This window comes from Protomyctophum bolini (genome assembly GCF_963924005.1).
Source record: "Protomyctophum bolini genome assembly, chromosome: 15".
Taxonomy (NCBI): domain Eukaryota; kingdom Metazoa; phylum Chordata; class Actinopteri; order Myctophiformes; family Myctophidae; genus Protomyctophum; species Protomyctophum bolini.
Window position 1 is genome coordinate 17,774,298 of NC_137876.1, and position 26,343 is coordinate 17,800,640.

A 26,343-nucleotide genomic window follows, 5' to 3' on the forward strand; every position below is an offset into this window, starting at 1 on the left:
GGCACATAGTGGCAAAACAGGCAAAGTCAGTTTAACATTAATGCAAACGTTTAATGCAATCAGACTTCCATTATGGGCCGTCAAGGCCAGAAAGTAGTTTTTTGCCACTCAGTAGGCGTTCCTGCATAACTTCCGGGTTTGATGATGTCACGCGCATACCCTCTATAGCGCCCCTCAGAAAAAAGCCAGATCTATTTTTGAGGGGAGCTAGCCCCTCCTATAACTAGCCATTAGGGTAAACTTGGTTCTACACAAACATTAAATTCCCATTGACAATTTGACGTCAGTGTCTGAGCAAATGGCCATGTTACGTCATGACAAAAATTCCCATAAGAGCACCCCTCACTTCACACGGGTGTGATTCCTTTGAATAACAACATAAATGGATAATGTGGTTAAAACCATTGTGATGCATTAACATGTTTTGCTGGGGACCCCTGGGGGTCCACTTTAAGACCACTGCATGCCACAGGGCCCCTAGCAAAAAAAAGGAAGTTTTATTTCACTGGTTAAGAATTAACCTGCACAGGTCACTTAAGTTATGTGACAACAGTGAGTCATGACAGGGACCCAGATGATCTCATTGCTACCATATCTACAGCTCACCTAGAGGAATTTAAGATATTCACCTGTTCTCCTGAGCTTTACATGTGCCAACACTAAACACATAAACACCGCTAATTATGAAGGAAAAAAATCCTAGATCCTATAAAAAAATCTTTTAATCTTGAAAGGATGACAAGAGCCAGGAGTATTAAATACAATTCAAATAGCACTCCGACAGAAACGATTGGCTTAATACAACAGCGTTTTTCTTCCTCGACGTAAAATTGCATATCAACCCATTTGGAGAAAGAAAAAAGAAAAGAAAAGTGTTCTCAGGGAGGATTAGGTCAAATCATTTTAGTCAAAAAAAAAAAAAAAAGACTGCTTCACACAGCCAGGAATAACAGCAAGGTTAAACAGCGCCAAAAAACACCTCTATTACAATACAATATGGGTCAAGAAGACATCCCGTTACCGTTTTAATTTTAACGGCACATACAGAAAAGGGAACTGTATCCACTGATAAAATGCAACGGTAACAGGATGCCACTGTATGTTAAGCTCCTGCCTACGTCTCCAGTTAGGACCGTGGTTCATGCACATCAGACAATCACTGTACATGCTATCAATCTCCCATGAAATCTACTGCGACTCGTGTTAAAGATGTGAAGTCCTTGCCCCCCCCCCCTCCCCCCCGAACACAAAATCTTTGACGTTTTAAACTGTTTCCCCTTCCTCAAATTATCTAATATATGCAGGGACAACACAAGCTTCTTTACAGTTTACACAATACAGTGTAATATTACACATTGGGCAAAAAAAAAAAGAAAAGCTCTTGATAAAACCCACCCGTCAGAATGAAGTACCAAACCCTTACAAAGAAATAAAAAGAACAAGGAACCAACACTTTGTACATTCTAAAGCTGAACCATGTTGACGACAAACTTAAAACGAGAGAAAAGGAAGATTGTGGAACGGGAGTGAGTGAAGGGTAGAGGGGTGTCCCTCCCCTCCCCTCCCCCCCCCCCCCTCGGTTTTCATGACATCTGCGACGGCGACAGCTGTGCCTTCCTCATGGAGCGCAGTGCCTTCTCCCGTAGGTGTTTCTCCAAGTCATCGAGGCGGTCGTCTACTTCACTGTCTGATTCCTTAAGGAAAGGGGGGCTTTAATTAGACGTAATTCGTTTGCAGCCGGTGGCATGCGCAAATGGAAAGCTGTGTTTTTTTAGGAATGGTGCATCTTACGGACTAGAAAAAATACTTCCCCCAAGCAGAAGTTAGTCTTTGTAATGCTACCAAAGTCACCTCATACTTGTCAACTTCTAATGTGTGCCTGCTGTTTCTCACTGGATACATTTTCCAAACAAAATGGCATGGGAATGTGACAAGGGAACTTTGAAAATAAATATGGGCGATATAAAGTCCACCATGTTGGAATAATACCCCTTTCAAGCTAGCCTCTCAACCTAGCCAGGCGATTGATGACATCTGGTGTCATGATCTAAATTCAACGTGGCCGTTAAGAGGCTGAGAATGGCCGCAAACAAACCCCAGGCCCCATGCTTTGGAAACCTATCATTATCACAGTCCCAATATGAAGGACCGCCCCAAATATATATAATATAATAGATGTCACCAGGCGTCTCCGTAAGCAGAGATTTAAAAACTAATCTGTAGAACTGTGGTGTGTGTCGGACGTGTAATGAAGAGTATGTGTGATTTGACTTGAATTCGATGGAATTGCCATCACCTTTTTCGACCCCGCGTCCTCGTTCACCCCCTGGTTCTCCGGGGCGTCTCCGGCCCCCACGCTGCCAGCCTTCTCCTTCTTATGCTTCTTGTGTTTCTTGTGTTTCTTCTCTTTCTTGTGTTTCTTTTCCTTCTTCTTCTTCTTCTTCTTCCCTCCGGCCTCAGCATCCGAGTTCTGTAATGGCAGATTTTACAATTTAGGCTTTAGAATCCTACGTAAGCTTAAGAACCCAACAGTGGAATATCTATCCAAGGACAACTATACTATAGAGTGCCATGTCTACATAAATTGCTATTTAAGTTACATTAAAAAAAGTACTACGGCAAGTGCTAAGGGCTAAGATGGCGTCTGAAGAGGTGCGTTTTAAGACCGTGGCGGATGTTTGGGAGTGAATCTTGTAGTTCTGACTGCAATGGGAAGTGCATTCCAGTGTTTTGGAGCCAGAAGAGAGAAGAGTTTGGGACGTGTGGAGCGCTGTCGTTTTTTTTAGCGAAGGTACTTCCAGCTTCCCTGCGTCGGCTGATCCGAGCGCTCGGGAGGGTTTGCAGCGTGCGATCAGACTTGCAAGACATGGCGGTGCCGTATACCTCTGGTTGCTTTGAATGCCAGCATCAGAGTTTTGTACTCTGTGCGGGCAGCGACCGGGAGCCAATGGAGGGAGCGGAGACGTTTCACACGATGCATTATTAGGCTAACTGGTTGTCCCGTCATACAATGCCTAATGTGTTGTAAATGCCCCCCCCCCCTCCAGTATTTGAAGCATTTCTCAGCTGTTTTGTGTTTTCCAGAGCCAACCTGTAGCGCAACAAATCCAATCCAGAGACGCAGAGAAGTAGATCATTTTTTGACAAATAAGTGCATTTGGAGTGTCAAAAGGTTCACCATTCTAAGCTCCTTTTGAAATGGAACTTGGCTAAAAACATGGGATAAATATCCCTTCTGATCCAGACATCCGGAGGAGACGGTCATACTGCGTCGTTTTGGGTAAGGATCGGCACAAAGTGAAAGTGGGTGGAGTACATTCCAAACATGACATACGTAGAACAACTTAACCCATTTTGGGCAGGAACGCATTTCGGTGTTGGCATCATGTCGTGCTTTAGCCATTGAAAAATAGCAGATCTACAAGCTCGTAGTGTGCCACCGAGTGGCGCGCGCTACGAGCTTGTAGGTCTGCTATTTTAGAAAAATCGAAGAACCACCGACATGGAAACAAGCTTTTTCAGAAAACCGTCAGACATTTTTTTAGAATCTGATCTCAGGTCAGAATGGGTTAAAGCAACATGTGTATTCCGATAGCGGACCCCACCTTGCTTGGGCTCCTGGAGCCACTGCTGGCCTTCTTGGCCGGGGGAGGAGACCCGCTGGCTGAGCGAGCAGGCGAGGAGGCAGAGGCAGGGCGCTTCTGTGCTGCCGGAGGCGGAGGGGAAACGGACCTGGACAGGGCTCTCCTCATAGGCTGGGGGCTCGGAGACACTCTGGGGAACAGAAGGAAGAGTTCATTTAAAAAAGATGAAACTTTTTTTTTTTTTTAAATAAAGAAATAATAATATTCAACAGCTTTGACGAAACCAGAATGAGGCCGTTGATGAACTCATTCACCGCAAAGTACACGTGTTTTACATGGTTTTTCATTGAAAGCCCAGAGCGCCAGGAACGCGTTTTTTTTTTGAGTGGTGCAAACACTCCTGCAACCAGCAATGTCCGTGTGTACACCTATATGTATGTATGTGGCATGTTCATCTATGTGGCCATGGGCACGAGTATATGACTATAGGGTACCAGTAGGGGGCGCCAGAAACAGAGAGAGAGAGACAGTGCTGCAATGTTGCCTGCTAATGAGAGAGAGAGAGAGAGAGAGAGAGAGAGAGAGAGAGAGGTGGGGGGGGGGGGAGCTGCACCACTCAGTTCACACGGGTGTGATTTTTCTTAATGAATGCTCGGTTCCGCTGTGGTCCGTCAATTCATTGATTCCCCCGGCCATCCGTTGTGTCACAAGTGCGATCTTAGAACACTTTTTGAGTGGTGCAACCACTCCAAGGAACAGCAACGTCCGTGACTATGTGGCTATGTGTGTGACTACGAGTACCAGTAGGGGCGCTGTTGTGCCAGAAACAGAGAGAGAGAGAGATAGTGTCGCACTGTTGCCTAGTGCTAATTACAGAGAGAGAGAGAGAGGCAGGGGGAAAGGGGAGTTGCACCACTCGGTTCACACAGGTGTGATTTATCTTTTTCTTGGATTGAGGCTCAGATTGAGGGGTTTCAACCTTAGAGTATATATGAATAGAGAAGGCACCCGGAGGAAACCCTGAGGCGAAATGGACATAGTGGCCGAATTTGTCATTGCAGCTCGAGCCAGCACTGGTCCGTTGACTATCATTGCGCACGTTCATGTGTTTGAGGCCATGACACGTGAACGAATGTTTCATACGTGAACGCGCACAAACGGCACAATGATAGTCAACGGCAGCACGTTCATGTGTTTGAGGCAAATCCATCCCAGAATGCACTCTGTTCCTACACGGAAGGAGGAGTGAAATCGCCTCATGCGCTTTTGAGCAACTTGATGCAAGTGGATGGGAGGAGAACTTGGGCGTCTTCTCTATTCATATATACTCTAAGGTTTCAACAGAATGTCTATGTTAGCAGCTCATTACTAAATCGTCGCTATACCTCGCGGATACAATAGTATGAATGCGTCTGATAGTAGCCAGATTATTTTTAGGCGATTTAGCTTGCTGTTCATTTCCCCCGCTGTTCATTTTCCGGCAGGGAAGTCGAGTTAAAATAATGATTAAAAAAATAAAAAATAATAATAATAAGTCATTCCTTTTAGAAGCCCAGTGTAAACCCCCTACCACCACCACCTACCTCTGCTTGCGTGGCTCAGGAGTCCGGGAGACCCTGCGGATGGGTCTGCTGCTCCCGTGGTGGGAAGGAGACGACTGCTGCCTCCTCTGGTTGGATGACGGAGGAGACGAGCCGCTGTTCTCAAAGCGCCCGGCGGGGCTGGCGGAGGAGCCCCGCGGGGCGGCGTTGTTGTTGCTGCTGCCGCGGCCGCGGACGGCGGGCGACGGGGAGAGGGGGCGGTTGGCGGCCGCCGCCGGGGGGGAGCGCGCCTCCCTGCCGGGCCGGCTGGAAGGCAACATGGGGCTCCTCCCCCTGTGCCTGGGGGGAGGAGAGGCCGACGAGGGAGGCGTGCGTCTCTTCGGAGGAGGAGGAGGGGGAGAACTCCGGCGCTTGTTGTTGGGGGAGCGGGAGGGGCGGCGCTTGGCCTGCGGAGGAGAGCCGCCGCCGCCGCCGCGCTGCTGCTTGGTGGGCGAGCTGGACAGCTTCCTCTTGGGCGGAGGCAGAGGGGAGGGGCTGTAGCGGCGCTGGATGGGGGGAGAATAGCGCCGGGGGGACGGAGAGCGTCTGCGGGCAGGCGGGGACGGAGACCTGGGGGGAGGACAGGAGGACATGAGGACATGGACGGACAGCCAGCGTCGTTTCATCGACAAAACTATGATGAAAATTGACGAAGACTAAACACAAAGACTAAAATACGAAGCTATGACGACTAAATATATAGACGTCATCAACAAATTAAAAAACATGTTAGGGAGGGGGGGACTAGTGGAGAAGCAGATCCAGTGGAACTAAAAGAGAAGGTATCGCGGCGTGTTGTAGAGCTTGTAGATCTTCTCATTTTCAACATGCAAACCAAAAAGTGTATGGATTCAGGCATTTACGACACCATCAAGGCCGGCCGGCCAAAAGAAAGTTGACAAACTATAGACTATAAAACCTGAACATCGCAAGATGGCAACAAAAGAGGTTTAAGGCGAAGGGGCGTGGCCTGTACCTGCGTCTAGCTGGAGAGGGCGATCTACGGCGGCGTGGGGGGGAGGTGGAGCGACGGCGCCGGGCTCCGGGAGAGGGAGAGCGTCTCTTCCTGCAGAGAGAGAGAGAGAGAGATTATTAGACGGCACACAAACACACAACACATCTTTACATGCCATTGTCTTGGGCCGCTGTTCGGTCTGCCCAGCGGTCTTAATAACACCAATTGGGCCTTGGACGTGTATAAGCGTCCTTTCTAATCAAATCACTCGCGCATGCACACGGACGTTCGCCAACTTGCTCGCGGGCTCTAAAAGAAAGGCTCGTATCTCCTAATCTTAGGGAACTCGCCGTGGTTTTGACCAGATGGGCACTGCTCTGTCTCTGTCAAAAGTGTTAAGAGAGTGGGTTAGTGACATGCTGTGTGTGTGTGTGTGTGTGTGTGTGTGTGTGTGTGTGTGTGTGTGTGTGTGTGTGTGTGTGTGTGTGTGTGTGTGTGTGTGTGTGTGTCTGACCGTGGCGAGGCGTCTCGGTGTCGCCTCCGCGGTGAGGGTGTGTGGCTCCGCCTCCTTCGAACTTCGCCGTTCCTGGCGGCGCCCGGCGCTCCCGCCGGCCTCTTCGGCGCCTCGTCCTCCGACGAGGAGGAAGAGCCCGTATCTGTAACGATACAAGATCCAGTAAGGGGTCCGTTTGGTTACCGACTCTCATTCAGTTGGGGACCACACCTGGCTGGAACCCCCCCCTCAGGGACCCCAGGACCACAGGTTGAGAACCACTGACTTAACCCATTCTGACCTGAGATCAGATTCATACGAGGTTTCCACTGGACACACACTGGTTCTGATGAACCCATTCTGACCCGAGATCAGATTCTAAAAAAATGTCAGTCGTTCTTCGATTTTTCAACAATAGCAGACCTACAAGCTCGTAGCGCGCCACTCGGTGGCGCGCTATGAGCTTGTAGATCTGCTACTTTTCAATAGCTAAAGCATAACATGATGCCAACACCAAAATGGGCTCCCGTTCAGAATGGGTTAAGGCCCAAACCACACCACTGCAATGGTTGCAAAGTAGAGATGTCCCCGATACTGTATCGGTATCGGTATCGACCCTCATCCGTCACATCGGCGAATATATGTCTTAACCACCGATCCGCCACAGTTGACACTATGGCAGGTAAATAAAACGTTGGGGGCACGTCGTGGAGTTTGCTTTGGAGTTGCCCAAAGTGCAAGTGCACATATTGAGTGAGGAGTCTGCTATAGAACACAACACGAGATATATATCGCTAGATAGCTACAAACAAAAGGTGTCTCGGGACATCCCTATAGTTTCAAGTAGTCGCATGTTGCAAGGAGCGTGCAGGCGACCGTCTGGTGTGGTCAGGGCTTTAGAGAGCAAAGAAAAACATCACGGTGTCAAAATGTCAGGGAGAAGAATGGGTTGAGGATGACAACTGTGACGGACAACTAAGACTCAAGAGGGAGGTCAAGGTCACGGTAAACTTTATTGTCCACAAGGAACATTTGGCTCGGGCTCTCGCCCCCTGCTGCAGCCCCCCCACACACACACACACACAACACAATAGAAACACATAACAGAGCGAGGGGGGGGACACACACAACATTACACAAGTGCACAAATGGTATTAAGGACGAGAGATGGGAGTCAGTGATGCATGGGGGCAGAGGAAAGATATGGGAAAGAAAGAAAGAAAGAAAAGAAAAAGAGAAAAAATACTTTTTTTTTTAGAATAGAGCACAATGATCAAAATGCTTCCAACCTGAAGATGTCTGCCGGTTCTGTTTGCGATAGCTGCGTCGCTGCTGCACAGAATCTGCCGTTGCCCCTTTGTCGTTTTTATCGTCCTCTGCAAATGCAAAGCACAGATCTCTGGTCAGTGCCCCGGGGGGAAACCACATGGAAATGCAGTACGCGATCACAATTGAGATCGTTTCGATAGTTTTCGGCGCATAGCATAGCATGCTCCGTGACCGATTTCAGTCATACGGAAGCCATAGGAGTCGGCATGGCAGGTCTTCTATGGAATCCATGATCAAGTGTTTTTGAAGCACACACACACACACACACACACACACAGCCTGACTGACTGATGCTCACCTGACTCAGACCCATCCGATGTCAGTCGGGGTTTTGCTGCGACAGGTGGAGAATCATTCCTCCCTCTTGGTTTTTGCATGGAGCCTGAAAAACAAGTCAGTGCAACCTTGAAAATAAGAATGTGTTTCAGTGTTTTCCCTATATGCAATATCGAAAGCATGTACCGACCGCCACAATAACACATTCCTTGCCAACGAATTATGTCACCGTTTTTGAGTGGTGCAACCACTCCTACAACCAGCAATGTCCGTGCGTACTATCCATCTACCGGTATGTATCCATCTATGCATCCGTGTGTAGCGCTAGATCCCTTTAAATGTAGATACAGAAGAATACCAATCAAACTGTTGGTGTGGTTTAATTTATCCATGTATGCATCCATTTTATTCAGGTTTAGACCTTTTAGAGTCAAAAACGGGGTTTAGAGTTTGGTTTGGTGTGGTCAAGACTAGGCTATAAGGATCTGGGAGGTAGGCATTCCATGTCTTCATGTTCTGGGATGTCACAATACCTTTCTACATAGCCCAATTCATTCACAGAACAAATCAGTTATTGAGCAGTGTACCACTAAACAGGTCTGGTGTTTTTGTACTCATTAACCCATTCTGAACGGGAACCCATTTTGGTGATAGCATCATGTTATGCTTCAGCTATTGAAAAACAGCAGATCTACAAGCTCATAGCGCGCCACCGAGTGGCGCGCTACGAGCTTGTAGGTCTGCTATTTTTGAAAAATCGAACAACAACTGACATTTTTAGAATCTGATCTCAGGTCAGAATGGGTTAAACAATAGAGGGCGCAAATCCATGGGTTCATTTGCTTTTTATATGCATTGTAATCCCGGGACATAGGGGGATTTTAGATCGCCTCATATAAGAACTGTGTTTGAAAGAAATGTCATCCCGGGCCTTTACACTCATGTGGATATGAAGAATCAACGGACTGAGAGAAAACGCTATTAGTTACATTTTCTCTAGAAACAGATTATCATGAGTGACTGACTGTCGCAAACGATACAGAGACGCCTCCCTGACAATAACGCAGAGACAGCTTGTTTGTTTTTGGACCACAATTTTAAGCTGACCCCATGTTATTATCCATAGAGAAATGACCTCCGTGAACCTGGGGATGAGCTCTATTGGTTGTCTTTTAATGCACTATTTCCCACACTTTTTCATGTCGAGGACCCCCAAATTGACACTCATTAGCCCGCGGACCCCCCATTTGAAAAGATATGCCAGGGACCCCCATTTTCAGTGATTTTCAACCCGTTTAATTTCAAGTTGACATGCATTAGTCTACGGATCCCCATTTAATAGCATTTCCATCTCTGGGAGCCCCAATTTATATTGTAAAATCAATGCCAATTTAACTCTGAGAGCGTACAAATTCGTACACTCTCTGAGTTACAGACCCATAAGGGTCCATTTGGTTCCAAATGATCATTTAGCTGGGTACCCCCTGGAACTCCCTCAAGTACCCCTGCGGGTCCCCGGACAACACTTTGGGAACCACTGTTTTTTTTTATATATATAATTTTTATCCCACGATTTTGTAACCCATTTTTCACCCCTGTGTCAATGATCTAATGTGATTCTGGGCTCTACACACCCTCCACCAACCTAGTCCCCATATATGGGGGACAAGGGGAGAGCAACTCATGCTTCCTTCATGCCAGAGTGTCCAAGTTGCTCCTTTACACGTGAAAGGGGGGAGTTTCCCTGGTTGGGGGAACCACTGTTTGAATGTGTGCTTCATTGTGATTATTATTTAGGGATCACGATTCTCCAAATCCACAATTCAATTTGAATTTTAATGTCACGATTCGATTTTTGACCGTCACTGTTGATGTTATAAACAGTTAGGGAAAGTACCATTCTGCCATGTAGTGACTCTTCATTCGCACAATTGCAACGGCCACGCTTCACATAAAAACAGCAGCTGACTTTCAAGCTCTTGGTGGCAACTTGACTCGATTTCAAGGTCACGGATTCTTGCTCGTTTTGATCGATGGTCTACTTTTAGATTGTAGTGCCACGCGCTATAATTGTTTGGGGGGGGCGGAACGGACCTTTTCTAGGTTCTAGAAAAGGTCTGCACATTTTCTGCCTGGCAATTAAAATATCAAGGGAACCGAGATAATGAATGTCCTAATTGCCGGGTCGCAGAGTTGAGGACACGACATCAAGGCTCTTGCTTGTACTAAACCTATTGAACAGAGCTAGAATCTTCTCAGCATAACTGCAATTAAAAAAAAAATAAGATGAACTTGTATATCTACTATTTTTGAATAGTGTGTGTATGTGTGATTCGGGACAATACGGGTATATATATATATATATATATATATATATATATATATATATATATATACACACATACACACTCATGTGAACCTTTTTATTTATTTAAGCAGCTAAGCATTATGTTATGCTTTAGCGTTTGTAATAAAGCAGATCTACAAGCTCATAGCGCGGCACTCGGGTCTGCCATTGTGAAAATGCGGCACAAATCTTTGAATGCATATTCTTTCAGAGTGAACGTTTTTAACTCAAATCTTTGCTTTTGAGGGGTTCATGGAATAACATATTTTCAGATGGGGGGGGGGGGCCGATTACATATATTTTTTTGGGGTCCTTGACATGAAATATTGAGCACCCCCCCGATATAGAAACATAGGTATTTCAGAAAACTGTCAGGATTAACCCACTCTAGACGGGAACCCCTTGTGGCGTTTATAGCATTATGTCGTACTTTAGCTATTGAAAAATAGCAGATCTACAAGCTCATAGTTTTTTGAAACATTGTGAAAATGTGGCGCAAATCTTTGAAAATATATTCTCTCAGAGGGAATCTTTGCTTCCGAAGGTACATATTTTTCAGATGGGGGGGGGGGGGGGGGGGTCAGCGGCCAATTACATATAATTCTGGGGGTCCTTGACATGAAATATTGAGCACTATACCGATATAGAAACATGAGGTATTTTAGAAAACATTTTCTTTTTATTTCTACGCCAGGCCCAGAAATGGGCTGAACGGGTGACGTTACGTACCAGACGACCTGGACGGGGAGGCGGACCCTCTGGCCTTCCTGGCGTTCCGGGGCGGGCTGGCCGAACGCCGGGCCTTCCCCAGTGGGCTGAGCGACGTGTCGGCGCGGCGCGCCGCCGCCGGTTTCCTGGGCGGCGGCGCCGACGACGTCGTCCTCTTCACGGCCTTCTTGGGCGAACGAGAGGGGGAGGAGCTGCTGCCCGAGGACGAGGCAGAGCGAGAGCGCCTCCTGGAGGTCACAAAAAAAAGAGCATCGTTTTAGTTTTTTTTTTTTTTTTTTTTTTTAAAGGTCCCACGGGTTCCGTCTGAAGAGCATCGTACATTTACATCAACCGTCGTCATGTAATTTTGCATGACCAAAGACTTTAACCCATTCAGGCCTCAATCATGACAATTTTCTAAAAAAAAGATTTTAGGCACATTTTAACGATTTTCTTAAAAATAGCAGACCTACAAGTCATAGCGCGCCACTCGGTGGCGCGCTATGAACTTGTAGATCTGCTATTTTTCAATAGCTAAAGTTTAACGTAACGCTTAAAACACCAGAATGGGTTAACTCTGAGGCGCTACTGAGTCAGACAAATCATTTATTTATTTGACAGGGACAACGCTCATTAATCAACATGTCAGTTTTCACATCAATGTAAATGGGGCCAGAGTTAGCCAAAGCTACATTTCATCTGTAGTCCCTGGGCAGGCTCTTAAAAAGTAAAATTCGCTAAATACGAGATGCAACACTGGATATGACGTGACTAACAGACTCACGCATGAGCTTAGCCCATTTAGGCTATTCAGATTCTAAAAAGCTTCAAATATTAATTCAACTCTAAAATGACAAAAATGTCATGCTGCCGATGAGACTGTACATAACAAGAGGTTCCCGTCCTGAAGGGGTAAAACACCAAAAGGGGTTCCCGACCAGGAATGGGTTAACCCATTCTGACCCGAGACCAGATTCTGACGCACAGAAGAATGGTGGTTGTTTAACCCATTTTGACCTGAGATCAGATTCTAAAAATGTCGGATTCTGCACTTCTGCTCAGAGGAAGGAGGAGGAGCCACAGCGCCTGCAGCCTCCCAGTGTCGCCACCAACATCTCATCAGCCATCTTCCACCACTGACCGTTTCTAAACCACATTTGGTCGCAGGGAGTTGCATATGGCCACCCATTGGTGTGGTTTGGGCTTCAGCGGCCCAAGAGACAGTGGGGGCTGTAGCGTGCCACTTGGGACACTAGCCTCGGAAACCCGGACGTTTTTATTTCCAGGGAAGAAACAAAAGTCTGGGTCTGAGTAGCGCAAACATTGCTCACTCGCTGCTGATTTCTGATCGTCTGCACCTTTGTAAAATTGACATACACACGCACACATGTACACACACACACGCTCCTCTCTCTCTGTCGCTCTAAGTAATTAGTCTCATGTCGCACAGCTGCGCATAGTTGATGCGCCGGGAGCACACTGATGACGTGTCCACGTTTATGTCATCAGTAGACGTTTCATTTACAGAGGAGGGCTGTGTGAACCGTGAACACACTGACCTGCGAACAGGGGAGCGTCTGTGTCTGTGTCTAGAGCCCGGAGGGCCGCGCCTCGGGGGGCTCCTACGGCGAGGGGACATCCTCCTCCGGGGGCTCGGTCGTCTGCGTGGGGAGTACGATCTGGATGTGGGGAGAGAGAGAGGAACATAGATAGATATTTTGACTGAAATTGCAGATCTTTAAGTTTCTGCGTCTACATTTTAAGTCATAAGAAAGCAAATACAAATAATTTGTCCACCTAAGCTCTTTTCAAGTAACAACTAAATTGGGAAAAGTTTCACCTATGCCCAGTCCAAAATAAAACATCTGGATATATTGGCTGCATAATTGCCATTATATCAGAATCAGAATCAGAAGACTTTATTTGCCATTACATGTAAACATGTTAGGAATTTGCTTTGGTGGGCAGCAGAGTGCAGTTTCAACATTCAACATTCAAGTGCAAACAGGACAAGGCAGTGCAAAAACAACATAGTGAATAAAAATAAAGTGCAGAGAGATCAAGTGTTCAAGTCCGACTCTACACAAAAACACACACACAGTAATCCGTGAGAGGTTTATCGCAGGAAAGGCCATTCCCTACCTGGACCGAGAGCGTCTTCTGCGGGTGCGGGAGTGGGATCGTGAGCGGGAGCGATGGCGGGGCCGATCCCGCTTGCCGTCCTTCTCGCGGGACTTGGGTCTCGGCTCCTCCTTCTTGACGGGCTTTTCCACCGACGGCTCCTTCGCCTCCGTCACAGAGTCTGCCTTCACCACCTCCACGACCACGTCACTGCACACCACAGGGAACATTTATAAAACACCTTCACCACCTCCACAGGGAACATTTATAAAACACCTTCACCACCTCCACAGGGAACATTCATAAAACACCTTCACCACCTCCACAGGGAACATTCATAAAACACCTTCACCACCTCCACAGGGAACATTCATAAAACACCTTCACCACCTCCACAGGGAACATTCATAAAACACCTTCACCACCTCCACAGGGAACATTCATAAAACACCTTCACCACCTCCACAGGGAACATTCATAAAACACCTTCACCACCTCCACAGGGAACATTTATAAAACACCTTCACCACCTCCACAGAGAACATTTATAAAACACCTTCACCACCTCCACAGGGAACATTTATAAAACACCTTCACCACCTCCACAGGGAACATTCATAAAACACCTTCACCACCTCCACAGGTAACATTTATAAAACACCTTCACCACCTCCACAGGTAACATTTATAAAACACCTTCACCACCTCCACAGGTAACATTTATAAAACACCTTCACCACCTCCACAGGGAACATTCATAAAACACCTTCACCACCTCCACAGAGAACATTTATAAAACACCTTCACCACCTCCACAGGGAACATTCATAAAACACCTTCACCACCTCCACAGAGAACATTTATAAAACACCTTCACCACCTCCACAGGGAACATTCATAAAACACCTTCACCACCTCCACAGGGAACATTTATAAAACACCTTCACCACCTCCACAGGTAACATTTATAAAACACCTTCACCACCTCCACAGGTAACATTTATAAAACACCTTCACCACCTCCACAGGTAACATTTATAAAACACCTTCACCACCTCCACAGGGAACATTCATAAAACACCTTCACCACCTCCACAGAGAACATTTATAAAACACCTTCACCACCTCCACAGGGAACATTCATAAAACACCTTCACCACCTCCACAGGGAACATTTATAAAACACCTTCACCACCTCCACAGGGAACATTTATAAAACACCTTCACCACCTCCACAGGGAACATTCATAAAACACCTTCACCACCTCCACAGAGAACATTTATAAAACACCTTCACCACCTCCACAGGTAACATTTATAAAACACCTTCACCACCTCCACAGGGAACATTTATAAAACACCTTCACCACCACATCACTGTGCAGAGTGCAGACCACAGGGAAGAAATATGTAAACTAAATTATGAAATATTAAAATTAACTTGGGAGCCAAATGGATTAGAAATATTTAAATTTTCGGCAGCATCCCTACTCACATTACCCATGTTGTTCTGAGCTTATAGATGATAAGATCTGCTACTTTCTCCAAATGTTTTGGACCAGAATATATATGGACACTAGGGTTGAAGAGTGGTCAAGAATGCCAGAGAGAGATATAGTGCCAACCTGGTGGAGGAGGCTTCTTGGATGACAGGCTCAGGCACGATGCTCTCCGACGTGTCAGGCTCAGGCTGGGGCTGAGGTTCGGGCTCTGGCAGAGGCAGAGGTTGAGCCTGTGGCAGCGGCTCGTCTGGCTTTGGGGGGAGCTGCATCAACGCAGGCGGGGGTGAACTGGACCGGGGACTTGGACTGGGTTTGGGTCGCGGCGGGGAGCGCGAGGGACTGTGCTTCCGGTCTCGCTTCGCGGGCGACCGCCGGCGTGGCGACGGCGTCCGCGACTTACGTCTAGGCAAGGAAAAGACGCAAAATGACATGGAATTATCGGGTTTGTGTGTGTGGTGAATGATATAGAACTATGGTGTTTGCACGATACACGTTACATACATATATCTCCTGGGGCTCTTGGACTGAGCCCTCTCTCTGCTTTCGTCCTTCTTTACATCGATCTTCTTCAGAGAAGCAAGTTTCTCCTGTTCAATCTGCCAAAGATAAGACACAGCAGTAGTTCATGGATTAATTTATTCTGTGATGATGACAATTGTATTTGATGCCGCATGTTGTCTGGGAGACACTAATGCCTATCTTGGCAGGTCAAGTGTCATCTCAATAAGTCTCTTGTCTCTTGGTTAAATACATTCAAATTAGTTTAGGTTTTTTTATCAGATATTCACAATACTAGAATGATAGGATTCGGGTAAACACAACTCCCCTTTAAGTTGAATCCACACCCACAGCAGCAGTCAGTGATTTCTACTGCTGAGCTTTGCTGCTAAATGACGCTGGGTGTGTACAAAACATTTGAAACGCCCATGTCACTTTCATTTGGACGTCGTCTAGTCCAGTGATTCCCCAAACCTGTGTGCCGCGGCACTTTAGTGTGCCGTTTGAAATGGCCAGGTGTGCCGTTTGATTAGGGGTGCAACGGTTCAGTTAGACCACGGTTCGGTTCGAACCTCGGTATGGGGGCCACGGTTTCGGTTCGGTTTCGGTACAGTAAAAAAAAATACCCCCTTGTGAAGTGATCCCCAGGAACGCGCCCTACTGTACCCTCTACTGTACTGTACTGTACTAGTGTCACTGTACTGGCACACACGAAATCATCATATATACAGTTAATAATGTGCGTGTGTGTTAGGTTGTGCACAGGTGGTGAAAAACAACCACGCTGTTTTCATGCTCATACCCAGCCAGCCAGCCAGGCAGTGGCTTGCACCACTCAAAAAAGTTTATTTATAGCATTTTCTTTTCTTCTCTTTTTTTAGCATATATTATTTTATTAGGCATTTCTGCCTAAAGGGGGAAAAATACCTTATATTGCTATTTTAATGTGCCTTATCATTATTTTCAAGGGGAAATAAATGCACCTATGCGCTCACACGGGGCATTAAGCACATGCAGGAAAGAGGAGAGGAGAGTGCCTCCTGGGAGGGGAGTCATTCACAGTGAATGCGTCGTGTCTCAGAAAAATAGCCTACAAAAGTTTACAATAAGTCTACATGAGGATTTAAGGATATTATGCTTATATTATTAGAAGAAGGGCTTCTATCTACAGTCGTGGATTGGACATGGGAGTATTTTGTTGGTACTTTTCTGACGGAATGAATGTCCTGCTGCGGGTTGTTTATGCTCTCACTCTCCCTCTTAATTAGCACTCAAACAGCGAGTGCAGATGCAGAATCAGATCTGAACAAACTTACAACGACCGTGCTTAGAAGCCTGTTGGCGCGAGGTTACTCCGCTGTGTGTGTCTCTGTGTATGACGATCAATAATTATTCCAAGAACGACGTTTAAAGACGAGTGCTGGATTCTCCTCATCATGCCGTCTCTCTCTGTGTGTGTGTGTGTGTGTGTGTGTAGGGGGTGGGCCGACAGAGTGCTACACTTCTGTGACCGAAAGAGTGCTAGACTTCTTAGTAGGACGGTGTGTGACCGATAGAGTGCTAGACTTCTAAGTAGGCCAGTGTGTGACCGAGAAATACATTCTTCGCAGCTGTAATAAATGAATTAATGCAAACCGAAATAGCGCGGTTCATTAGAGCGCATTGAACCGTGTATGTGGAACCGAACGGTTCGGTTTTCGGTTGAAAACCGTTGCACCCCTACGTTTGATTGGAACAAAAGTAGCCTCGGAAACCCAGACGTTTTTTTATTTCCAGGAAGAAAAGTAACCCTCCCCCGATAGATAGACACTGGGCTGCCTGCGGTTGTCGTTGCCCATCCCCACCAGTCTAACGACCCTCGGCCATAGAAATGCTAATGTGTGGCTTTGTTTACATGGGGACAGTCATATCACCTACTCTCCTGGCACGTACTAAACAAAAAACGCGTGCGTTCCAGCTAGGGATGTCAGGGGGTAACCGGCTAGCCGGTTAGCCGACCTTTAAGAAATATCCGAGTATGCTTATCAGCTTTACGGTTAATTTGCATAATAATAAATGCGTGTTCTGATCTTGAATCCCTTTATTTTAGATCGTTCTTTAGTAATAGTACAACATAAACATTACAGAGACTGTAGTTGTCACTGTACAATACTTTAAAACAGTTGGCATGTTGCACACATGCCTAAAATGGCTGTTATTTGCGCCGCCCAGCTTGTCACACTCCAGGCTGCATGAACAGCGCTCGGGCGCCGTTTTCTGCCCCCTCAATGTCCCAAAGTTCTCCGTTGTACTTCGATAGCTAGTTGGCTACAACGGTAGCTTTGCGGTAGTCAAAAGCTTAAGCGAGTGACAGCGAGACGAGATTAACACAACATGTCGACCGTATCAATGCAGAGACCTACTTGGCATTATTAAATCCATTATCGAGTTAGCCATGTGCTATCGATGTTTGAGAGTTTTCTCGTCAGCGAAAAGTCAACAAACGGAACACGGTGACATGCATGCTGATCTTCCTTAATAATAAAAAAAGGCTTAGCCCATGCGTCCAGTGGCTTTATAGGTATAGGCTGCTCAGATCTGGACTGGACTTATTTATGTTTTGGACTAGAACCGGCGGACCTCTGTACTGTAGACGCGCAGATGCATGCATGCAGATGCGATGCGTTGTTTATTGATGATTAAGCCGACAACAATTTATTTATATTGTTAAATGTTGCTTTTTTGTTTGTCTTTTAAAAAGGAGCATAGATAAATGTATACCATTCGTCTGCCAACTTTAATTATGCAGCCTATACAATACATGCATATTACATTTGGGGTAGCCTATTAAAAAAATATAAAACATAATCAACAACCATTCATTAACCGGATAATGCCATCGGCTACCCGGCTTGGAAAATTAAACGTTACAGACATCCATAGTTCCAGCCTGGCTTTTTTGCTGTGGTCTTTTAACCCATTCTGACCTGAGATCAGATTCATACGAGGTTTCCACTGGACACACACTGGTCTGATTAACCCATTCTGACCTGAGATCAGATTCTAAAAATGTCAGTCGTTCTTCGAATTTTTCAAAAATAGCAGACCTACAAGCTCGTATCGCGCCACTCGGTGGCGCGATATGAGCTTGTAGATCTGCTATTTTTCAATAGCTAAAGCATAACATGATGCCAACACCAAAATGGGTGCCCGGTCAGAATGGGTTAAGCAGACCTACAAGCCCACACTGTGATGCAAAAGCGGCAGTGATGGGCTTACAAATCGCCAGAGGGTGGAGCTACAGCTGAACGCCACTGCATGCCGGAGAAGTAACGGCAGACGTGAGAGTGAGACGACACAAGAGAGTGGCCAGGTGCCGCCTGCAGGTCCTTCATGTTTCATGATAACGTTCGCCGTTGTCATACCGTACATTTATAATTGTCGGTTTTAAAAGAATTCTCACGACACCCCTATTTAGCATTGCCTTTACCTAGGTCTGATCATTACTCCGTTGTTTTCTTTTGGCGGCTATTGTTAAATTAAATAGAATAATTAAAATTCATTTTTTTTCTCCATGTTTTTTTTAATGTTTTCCCCATTTGCATTCTGTGAAGCACATCAGGTTGCACTTGCTGTACGAAATGTGCCATATAAATAAAGATTGCCTGATAGATATTCGAGACCAAACAGCGCACATCTGGATTTCCGCTGCTTCGTCTCACCGCAGAGCGGCAGCACTTTGCTGGCTCGACATGGCGTCACAGCGGCGGTCGCCCGGCACCATGAACAAATGCATGGTTTTCTCAGAAAGTGCGTGTATATATATCTAGGTGTGCCCCGAGATTTTTTAGGCTATGAAAAGTGTGCCCTGGGACAAAAAAAGGTTGGGGAAACACTGGTGGTGTAGAGCACCACCGGGTGCGGGCCGGTGTTGAAGCTCACGGTTTTTCCTCACCTGTCTCTGCTTGATCTCTTCTTTCTTCTGCTCCAGGAAAGCAGAGGGGATGCCGGCGATGTTGTCTTGGGCACTGAGCAGTAGGGGCCACAGGTCCCTCATGAACTCCCGGGCGTTCTTCCCATTCAGGAATCCCGTGAGGTTGATCTGCATCATCTTGCTGTCCGGATGCTGCAACACACACACACACACACACACACGAAGGGGGAAAAGGAGGAGAAAAAAAAGAAACATATGGCCATTGAAACGTGGAATGGAAAAGCAGGCGAGGGGGGCAGCATCCCATTAAGTGGACTGCCTACCCCCAAAGACCCCCACTTAACTTCCCTTCTTAGCTGTATAATATTAACCATACAAAGAATGACTATGATATTCAAAAATCCTCTGGGCCCAAATTAAGGACCGAATCATAAACATATCAAGCGAGGGTGTTCTGTAAAAAAATCCTATACGCACTCTCCTGAAACTGAGAATGCGAGTTAGCTGGAGGATAGACATGTCTTTTATCAAATTAAAATAATCCCACTTGCATGCAATACTGCTGTTGTGCCTCCCCATGTAATAGCTGCCATACAATTAAAGTGATAAACCCCCCCCCCCCCCCCCTCGTTCTTCTATACAAATTGTACCCCACACCCCCGCTAATGTATACTAAATATATACCCCGTCATACGACACTGTCACTTGCCCGAAAACAGCCATCCGCAAGCGTGTTTTCGGCGAGTGACGGTCGTATGACGACGTATATATATATACACACCTATATTTAAAAAGAAAAAATACAAATCAGGCTTTATAACTCCTTGGGAGTTTCTGTCAACTTGCTCTCAAGTCTCCACCACAGTGAGTCTATACTCCTCAGGACACAAGCACATATATAGAGCCACAGTACAGAGTGCGTTAAAACCCAACACTGCCAAGTACAGTCCCCGGGGGTCTTCTCAGTGAGATCAGCGCGCGGGGACCAGCGGGCAGGGAGCTCCCTTGGCTTGCTTCCGCCTCCCTACTGCTTGAGACTCAACCACCTTGAGCTTAATGTTATATCATTTATCTAAATTGCAAGAGACGAACAAGCAATAATGAGTGCACAGAACAAAGAAACGGGGATTTATGTTTCAACAAAACTGTCACAAGAATGATTCTGAGATACCAGTTATATACGTTTTACCAAATATGCTACAGTTGCCCTTTAAACGATAGCCGTTAACTCCCTCCCCGTTACCCAAAACATTGAATCAAAATATAGTAAGCAGAATCTTAAGTATACTTGGACCTTCATCGCCTCTAGCTGAATGAAAATCAGATCACAAGTTATACAGTATACACACACACCAAGATTTCCTAACAAATATACCATGGATTGGATCATAAAACAAGAAGGTTCTGAGCAATTCTCCCATTTATAGTTTTCAATTATCCTAATATATAGCATGGATAATGGCATATTATTCCTTGCCGTGTCGTGTGAAACGTCAAGTTATAGTGAGACTTTAACCACATGAACCCCTCGCATTTATGTTCTTGGGGTTAACGTCTGGCAAGAATAGCAGACCTACACGCTCACAGCACGACGGGGCGCAATGTCACTGTGAGCTTGTTCCTTCTGCGAAGGAACCGTGTGTGTGGACGCCCTGGGGACCCAAGTCAATTAACCCATTCTGACCTGAGATCAGATTCATACGAGGTTTCCACTGGACACACACTGGTCTGATTAACCCATTCTGACCTGAGATCAGATTCTAAAAAATGTCAGTCGTTCTTCGATTTTTCAAAAAATAGCAGACCTACAAGCTCGTAGCGCGCCACTCGGTGGCGCGCTATGAGCTTGTAGATCTGCTATTTTTCAATAGCTAAAGCATAACATGATGCCAACACCAAAATGGGTTCCCGGTCAGAATGGGTTAAACATAGGGTTTATGTGGTTAAAGTGGGGAATCAAACATTGCAATAGGATGCTCTAAATGCACGGGTTCATCCGACTACAGTAGATCTCTATGACGAGGACTGTACAACATGACGCATGCATACTGCAGCAGTGTTGATTTCGCCCGACTAAAAACTATGACAAAAAATGTTCGTCGACTACCTTTTTTCCACTAAATAGAAACTAACTAGACTAGAATGTTAGGGAGGGACTATAGTGGACAAGAGATCCAGTAGAAGTCATTTTACACTTGCTTGCATGCTGAAAATAGCAGATGCACAAGCTCACACCGCGCCGTGCTGCGACACGTTACGAGCTTGTAGATCGGCTATTTTCAGCAAGCATAAGCATCAGCCATTAGGACGGGATCAAGGCCCGGCAAAATACATTTTAGTCGACTAAATCAACCGTAGATTTAGTAGACTAAAACTAGACTAACTACAACATTCCAGGTGACTAAAACTAAATGAAAACTATTCAAGAGACTATGACTAAAACTAAAATCTGCTGTCAAAATCAACACTGTACTGCAGTCCTCACTGATGGCATACAGAACATCAATGCACAGTATAATGGAGGCTTAACGTGAAAGCTTTGTTAAAAGGCTGGCTTTTGTCTAAAAAAAAACAAATCCAAAGTACAACTGCCACTGACGTGTCAAGTAGCATTATGCATTAATCTTAACATTATACCATCATGCTAGACGACAAGACTGCTTTTCTGTTTCCCCTGCAATTCCAGTTAGGGCTGAGGGGGATTGAGAAGTAAAGTTGCATTGCAAATTGCTGTTAAGAAAAAAATGATACGGCATTGTTTCAAATGTCTATAGCTGTCATGATTGTTATTAAATCCCTCCACGTAACTCACCTCAGACCACACACTGCATCATGAAGGGAGAGTTGGGCTCAGTGACTTTGGGCTCAGGAGAGAGCTAATTAGGTGTTGGTGCTATACTTCTGATGCAAGGTATAACATCCATATTGGTTCAGGCCTTTTAAATCATAAATCACATCATCATTAGAAGATTGCTGCACAGGAGGCACTTTGTCACATCACAGCAACAACAAATGTCATTATGAATGCGCTTTAGGCTTATATTGCTGTTTTCACCCCACACCCCCCATTTAATTTAGTACCGGTAATCTGACTTTTTAACTAACGTGTCATTTATTTTTTAACAGCCTTTCATGTCCCTCTTAGTCTTTAGGCAATATAGCCTGCAGTAATACTTTTTGTTTTGTGGAAAAACAAAACAAGTTATTTCGTCAAGGACATTACCTTCTCCTCCAGCTGGTTAAATACGAACTCTATGACGACATCGTCCTCGAACCCAAGGATCTCCGTCACTCGCTTAGTGATCCATGGTTTGATGACCTCCAGGTTCACTTTGGTCATGTCCACCTGGACGGAGCAACAACAGCAAGGGTTCACTCACAGATTACACAACTTCAAACATACTAGGTTGTCAAAATGTTGACATTCTAATAGATACGGTTGAATGCATCTTAGTGATGCTAATGCTAATGTATTTTGCTATCCCAAAACGCAGATTATTGATGATGGACCCATCCGTGGACCTTTCTGGGGGACGCTCTACTGTACTCTGCACTGTACTGTCATTTGGTGCCATTTGATTTACTTTAAGTTTGCACTGTTGGCATAACTCTGCAATTGTCAGATTTAGAATTGTGTTTATTTCTTTAAGATACGGTATATTTCATACATGAATATATCCATTTTATAACCATACCATACTAGAGTAAATGAGAGTTAAATGCTGCAATTTGTAAAAATGACAAAATATGACTCCCAATGTCAATAGGACCCATAACAAAAAAACACCCTGGTTTCGAGGACCCATTACATTAGAAATGCATCACAGACGAGAGAAATCTTACAAACTAGATTTACCAATTAGATTTTTATTTTTTACAGAACACGACATCTACACAATTGACTTGGAAGCATTTGATAGACAGCATAATCAGATCACAACTAGATGCATTTGCCTAGTGGTTAACATAGTGGCAGAACTGTACCTTCTTGTCCAGACATTCTGCAAATTTCAGCTGCTTCAGTAACTTCTTATGTTTGTTGCTGAAGCGGTTGTCTTGCTCCGCACTGGTACCCTTTAAATTAAACCGACAAATATAACAGACATTACTTTGGCATACAATTAGTACAGTACACTTACACTTGGAGTACACTTTATATTATAGCCAATGAGTGCAATCACAGGATAGTCAGCTACAGGAGGATTTCCCAGGCCTAATACAATATCAGGGCTCAAAACCAGATTAATTCTTTAAGTTTAGCTCATTATCGGCTCTTGTTAACTATTGATATCTTACACTTACAAGTTCTGGAATATGTAATAGGCCAGAAAACCGAGACTTGATATAAAGACCTGATAGTAAACCAATCGCTCCCATTCCCAGGAGGTGAGCTGCCCTGAGAAATATCTGCACTAAGGGGGAGCGTACACATGTTCCACACTCTTTTGTTCCCCGCTTACAATAACCCTAAAACTAAGGTAAAGTAAGGGAACATGGAACCTGGGGAACATAGGGATGACCCCAGTCACCCCCTCCACTGTTGAGAATGACTTTTCTGATCACAGGGCAGTCAGGGCGACACTCTCTCTCTACACACACCATATAGAGACAGTTGTAAAATGAAAAATACACAACTAAATCTCATGGGGGTCTGTGGCTGGCCCTGCAGCCTAATAATACAATCAAGTTGGGAGTCCTTGATATGAAAATGTATGAGAACTGACTGGCGTAACCAGGATGTCTCAAACTTTTCAGATAATTAAAATAATACAACAAACATGCGGGCATGATTGATGACACATTTTCGGTGGTTTCAAAGTTTGACTTTTTGTTTTACTCGTGAGTGTCTCGTGCGTGCATTTGTTGCGCGTGAAGAACCACCCAGGCCTTAATTCATTAGTCTCGAGCCATTCATTCACATTACATAGTGGGGTGTACTGTAGCCTACTGTCGCTTTCCCTTGCCAAAAGGTGCTCTCTTGTATGTCGGCAAGCGACAGACAGCCTCGCGTGGTGGCCTAGTCGGTCTGTAAAATAAACATGTACTTTGCCATGCTAGCCAGCCCAGGACGAAGTGTGCGTGAGCCTTTTTAGCCACTTTGTCCCATCATGGCGAACTCTTTCACAGCGCTTCAAACGCGTATTCAATCGACAAGCGCGTCGTATCGAGGTTGTAGATCTCTATACCATTTGTTTTGAAACATTTAAGAATTGAATAAGTGGGTAACCAAGCACACGGCCGCCATGTTTATTAGCTCAATGCTACGAGTTAGCTCAATGCTAAGTTAGCTAAAACGGACCCCGGTCTACTTCCTGGTGTCTTTATTATAACGGCACTTCCATCATCCCCAATTCAATGATCAAACGCCACAAAATAACCGAGATTATCCAAACGTTAGCTCACATTGTCCATGTATGTAATAACACAGTCTTAACCAATTAACTAACTAATGAAGTGGAACAGGATCAGCCCCCCCCCCCCCACCCCCGAGGTGTTTATTACAGACAGATTACACTTTGAATCAATGGCGTCGCGTATTAAACCAACCGGCTACACACTGCTGCTGCTGCAGCTAAGTTTTACACAAAACCAACACGATTCAAAATGCACTGGGTAACGACAACAAATCGTGTAATTGGTTTTGTAAAAGGTGCTTTGCTTACGCGGAAGAATCCCGCGTCCATTGTGGTAGAAGAAGGATATTACAGATGATGTTGAAGACAGACAGACAGTACGTGTGTGGGGTGGAGGTTTCAGTCTCGACTCGAGGCGGCGGAGGCTCCGGCTAAACATGGATGGAAGAGTGACACACCATAGGGTAGTGATCTCTCGCGTGGGTATGGCGTGGTCACGCGAGAGAGAGAGGGCTCTGGGTCTCGCCAGAGTAGACCGTTAGAAACCGTTAGGTTAGAACAAGCTATTAAATTGCCGTTTGATACTAATATTTCGTGCCAGGGACAAAGACAATTGTTAAAATAATAATAATTATAATAATAATAAATAAAAGCTATGAAGAAATAAGAAAATACATCTACAAGCATTGATTGATTGATTGATTGATTGATTGATTGATTGATTGATTGATGTATTTATTAACAGATTGGAGATTTACAGTACATTTTCAACAACTCAATACAAAACTGTTAACTGTGGACGACACCATAAAGCATTACACTTGTTTACAATAGGGTCCACCATGTTCAATTCATCATAACATATACAGATGTACAAATAGGCTATACACTTATAGCCAAAAACAGGAAATCATCATAGGAGGTAAAAAGGGAAAAAAACATATACAGTGAGGGGGAAAAGTGGTGGGTGGGGGATTCAGATGTTATGGGGGCCAGTTTCGAATTGCAGCCATCCGTATAGTGCCCTTTGAGAGCGGTTTTGAAGGAGTCAAGGGATTCACATGTCTTAATGACTGTTGGTAGGGTGTTTCACATTTTGGTGGCATAGCAGGAGCGAAAGGAATTTAGTTCCTTGTTTGTACCGAATCTGGATTGCACATGGTATTTTGGTGGCGTAACGAATCTTGTGGACCAGACCCATTGCAAGATCATTACTCTGTCGTCAACTATATAAGCCATTCCAACCTGTCAAAGTGGGCAGGGGGTGAGGTGGGTTCAGGGGGTGACGGCAAATATGAGACGCGTGGTTGACAAGATGACGTCAACTTTTCCTTCATTGTCAATGGCATTTAATGTTTTGTGTTGTGGACATTTGATCTAATTTCTCCTTACATTGTCGATGGGCTATTGAGTTTGTGCTTGAAATGTACTGTAATTCTGCAAACTGTTAATAAATATTTCAATCAATCAATCAATCAATGCTCTATGCGCAACGGTCAATCCGCAGAAGAGGATTTGGACACGCCTTATTGTATAGATACGCCACTGCAATTCTGCATCAATGTTTGTTTAACTTCTGTAAACAAACATTAAAAGTCCATAGACTTGGCTGCCATATCGTTTCAAAAGCCAGACAAAAAAAAGAAGAAAAATCACACCTGTGTGAAGTGAGTGGTGCTCACC

The 26,343-nt window shown here is 45.2% G+C and overlaps 1 protein-coding gene across 3 annotated transcripts; it reads right to left on the bottom strand.

Moving 5' to 3' along the window:
• Positions 1-704: 704 nt before the first annotated feature.
• srrm1 (serine/arginine repetitive matrix 1) lies at positions 705-25,102 on the bottom strand. Of its 3 annotated transcripts, none has more exons than XM_080784438.1 (17): positions 24,970-25,102; positions 23,291-23,380; positions 22,530-22,652; positions 19,328-19,498; positions 15,397-15,491; positions 15,019-15,297; positions 13,415-13,603; positions 12,832-12,951; positions 11,294-11,520; positions 8,240-8,323; positions 7,902-7,988; positions 6,634-6,775; positions 6,141-6,230; positions 5,168-5,734; positions 3,606-3,774; positions 2,297-2,470; positions 705-1,687 (listed from the first exon to the last, which is right to left on the bottom strand). In XM_080784438.1, the coding sequence occupies exons 1-17, from the start codon at positions 24,988-24,990 to the stop codon at positions 1,676-1,678; spliced, it is 2,640 nt and encodes an 879-aa protein (XP_080640564.1). In that variant the 5' UTR covers positions 24,991-25,102; the 3' UTR covers positions 705-1,675. The 3 variants fall into 3 exon arrangements, with proteins under 3 accessions (XP_080640564.1, XP_080640563.1, XP_080640565.1); XM_080784437.1 differs by having other exon boundaries at positions 705-1,694; XM_080784439.1 differs by lacking the exons at positions 23,291-23,380; positions 24,970-25,102 and adding an exon at positions 22,119-22,242 and having other exon boundaries at positions 705-1,694; positions 22,530-22,649.
• Positions 25,103-26,343: the final 1,241 nt, after the last annotated feature.

What these genes read in the sequence shown, in the direction of transcription:
- srrm1 (XM_080784437.1), bottom strand. Translation starts at nt 24,990, where the DNA reads ATGGACGCGGGATTCTTCCGC. An exon ending in CAAGAAGCCTCCTCCACCAG is followed by an intron (nt 13,604 to 15,018) that starts GTTGGCACTATA and finishes TGTGGTGTGCAG; the next exon opens with TGACGTGGTCGTGGAGGTGG. An exon ending in GAACCGGCAGACATCTTCAG is followed by an intron (nt 6,776 to 7,901) that starts GTTGGAAGCATT and finishes GTATCGTTACAG; the next exon opens with ATACGGGCTCTTCCTCCTCG.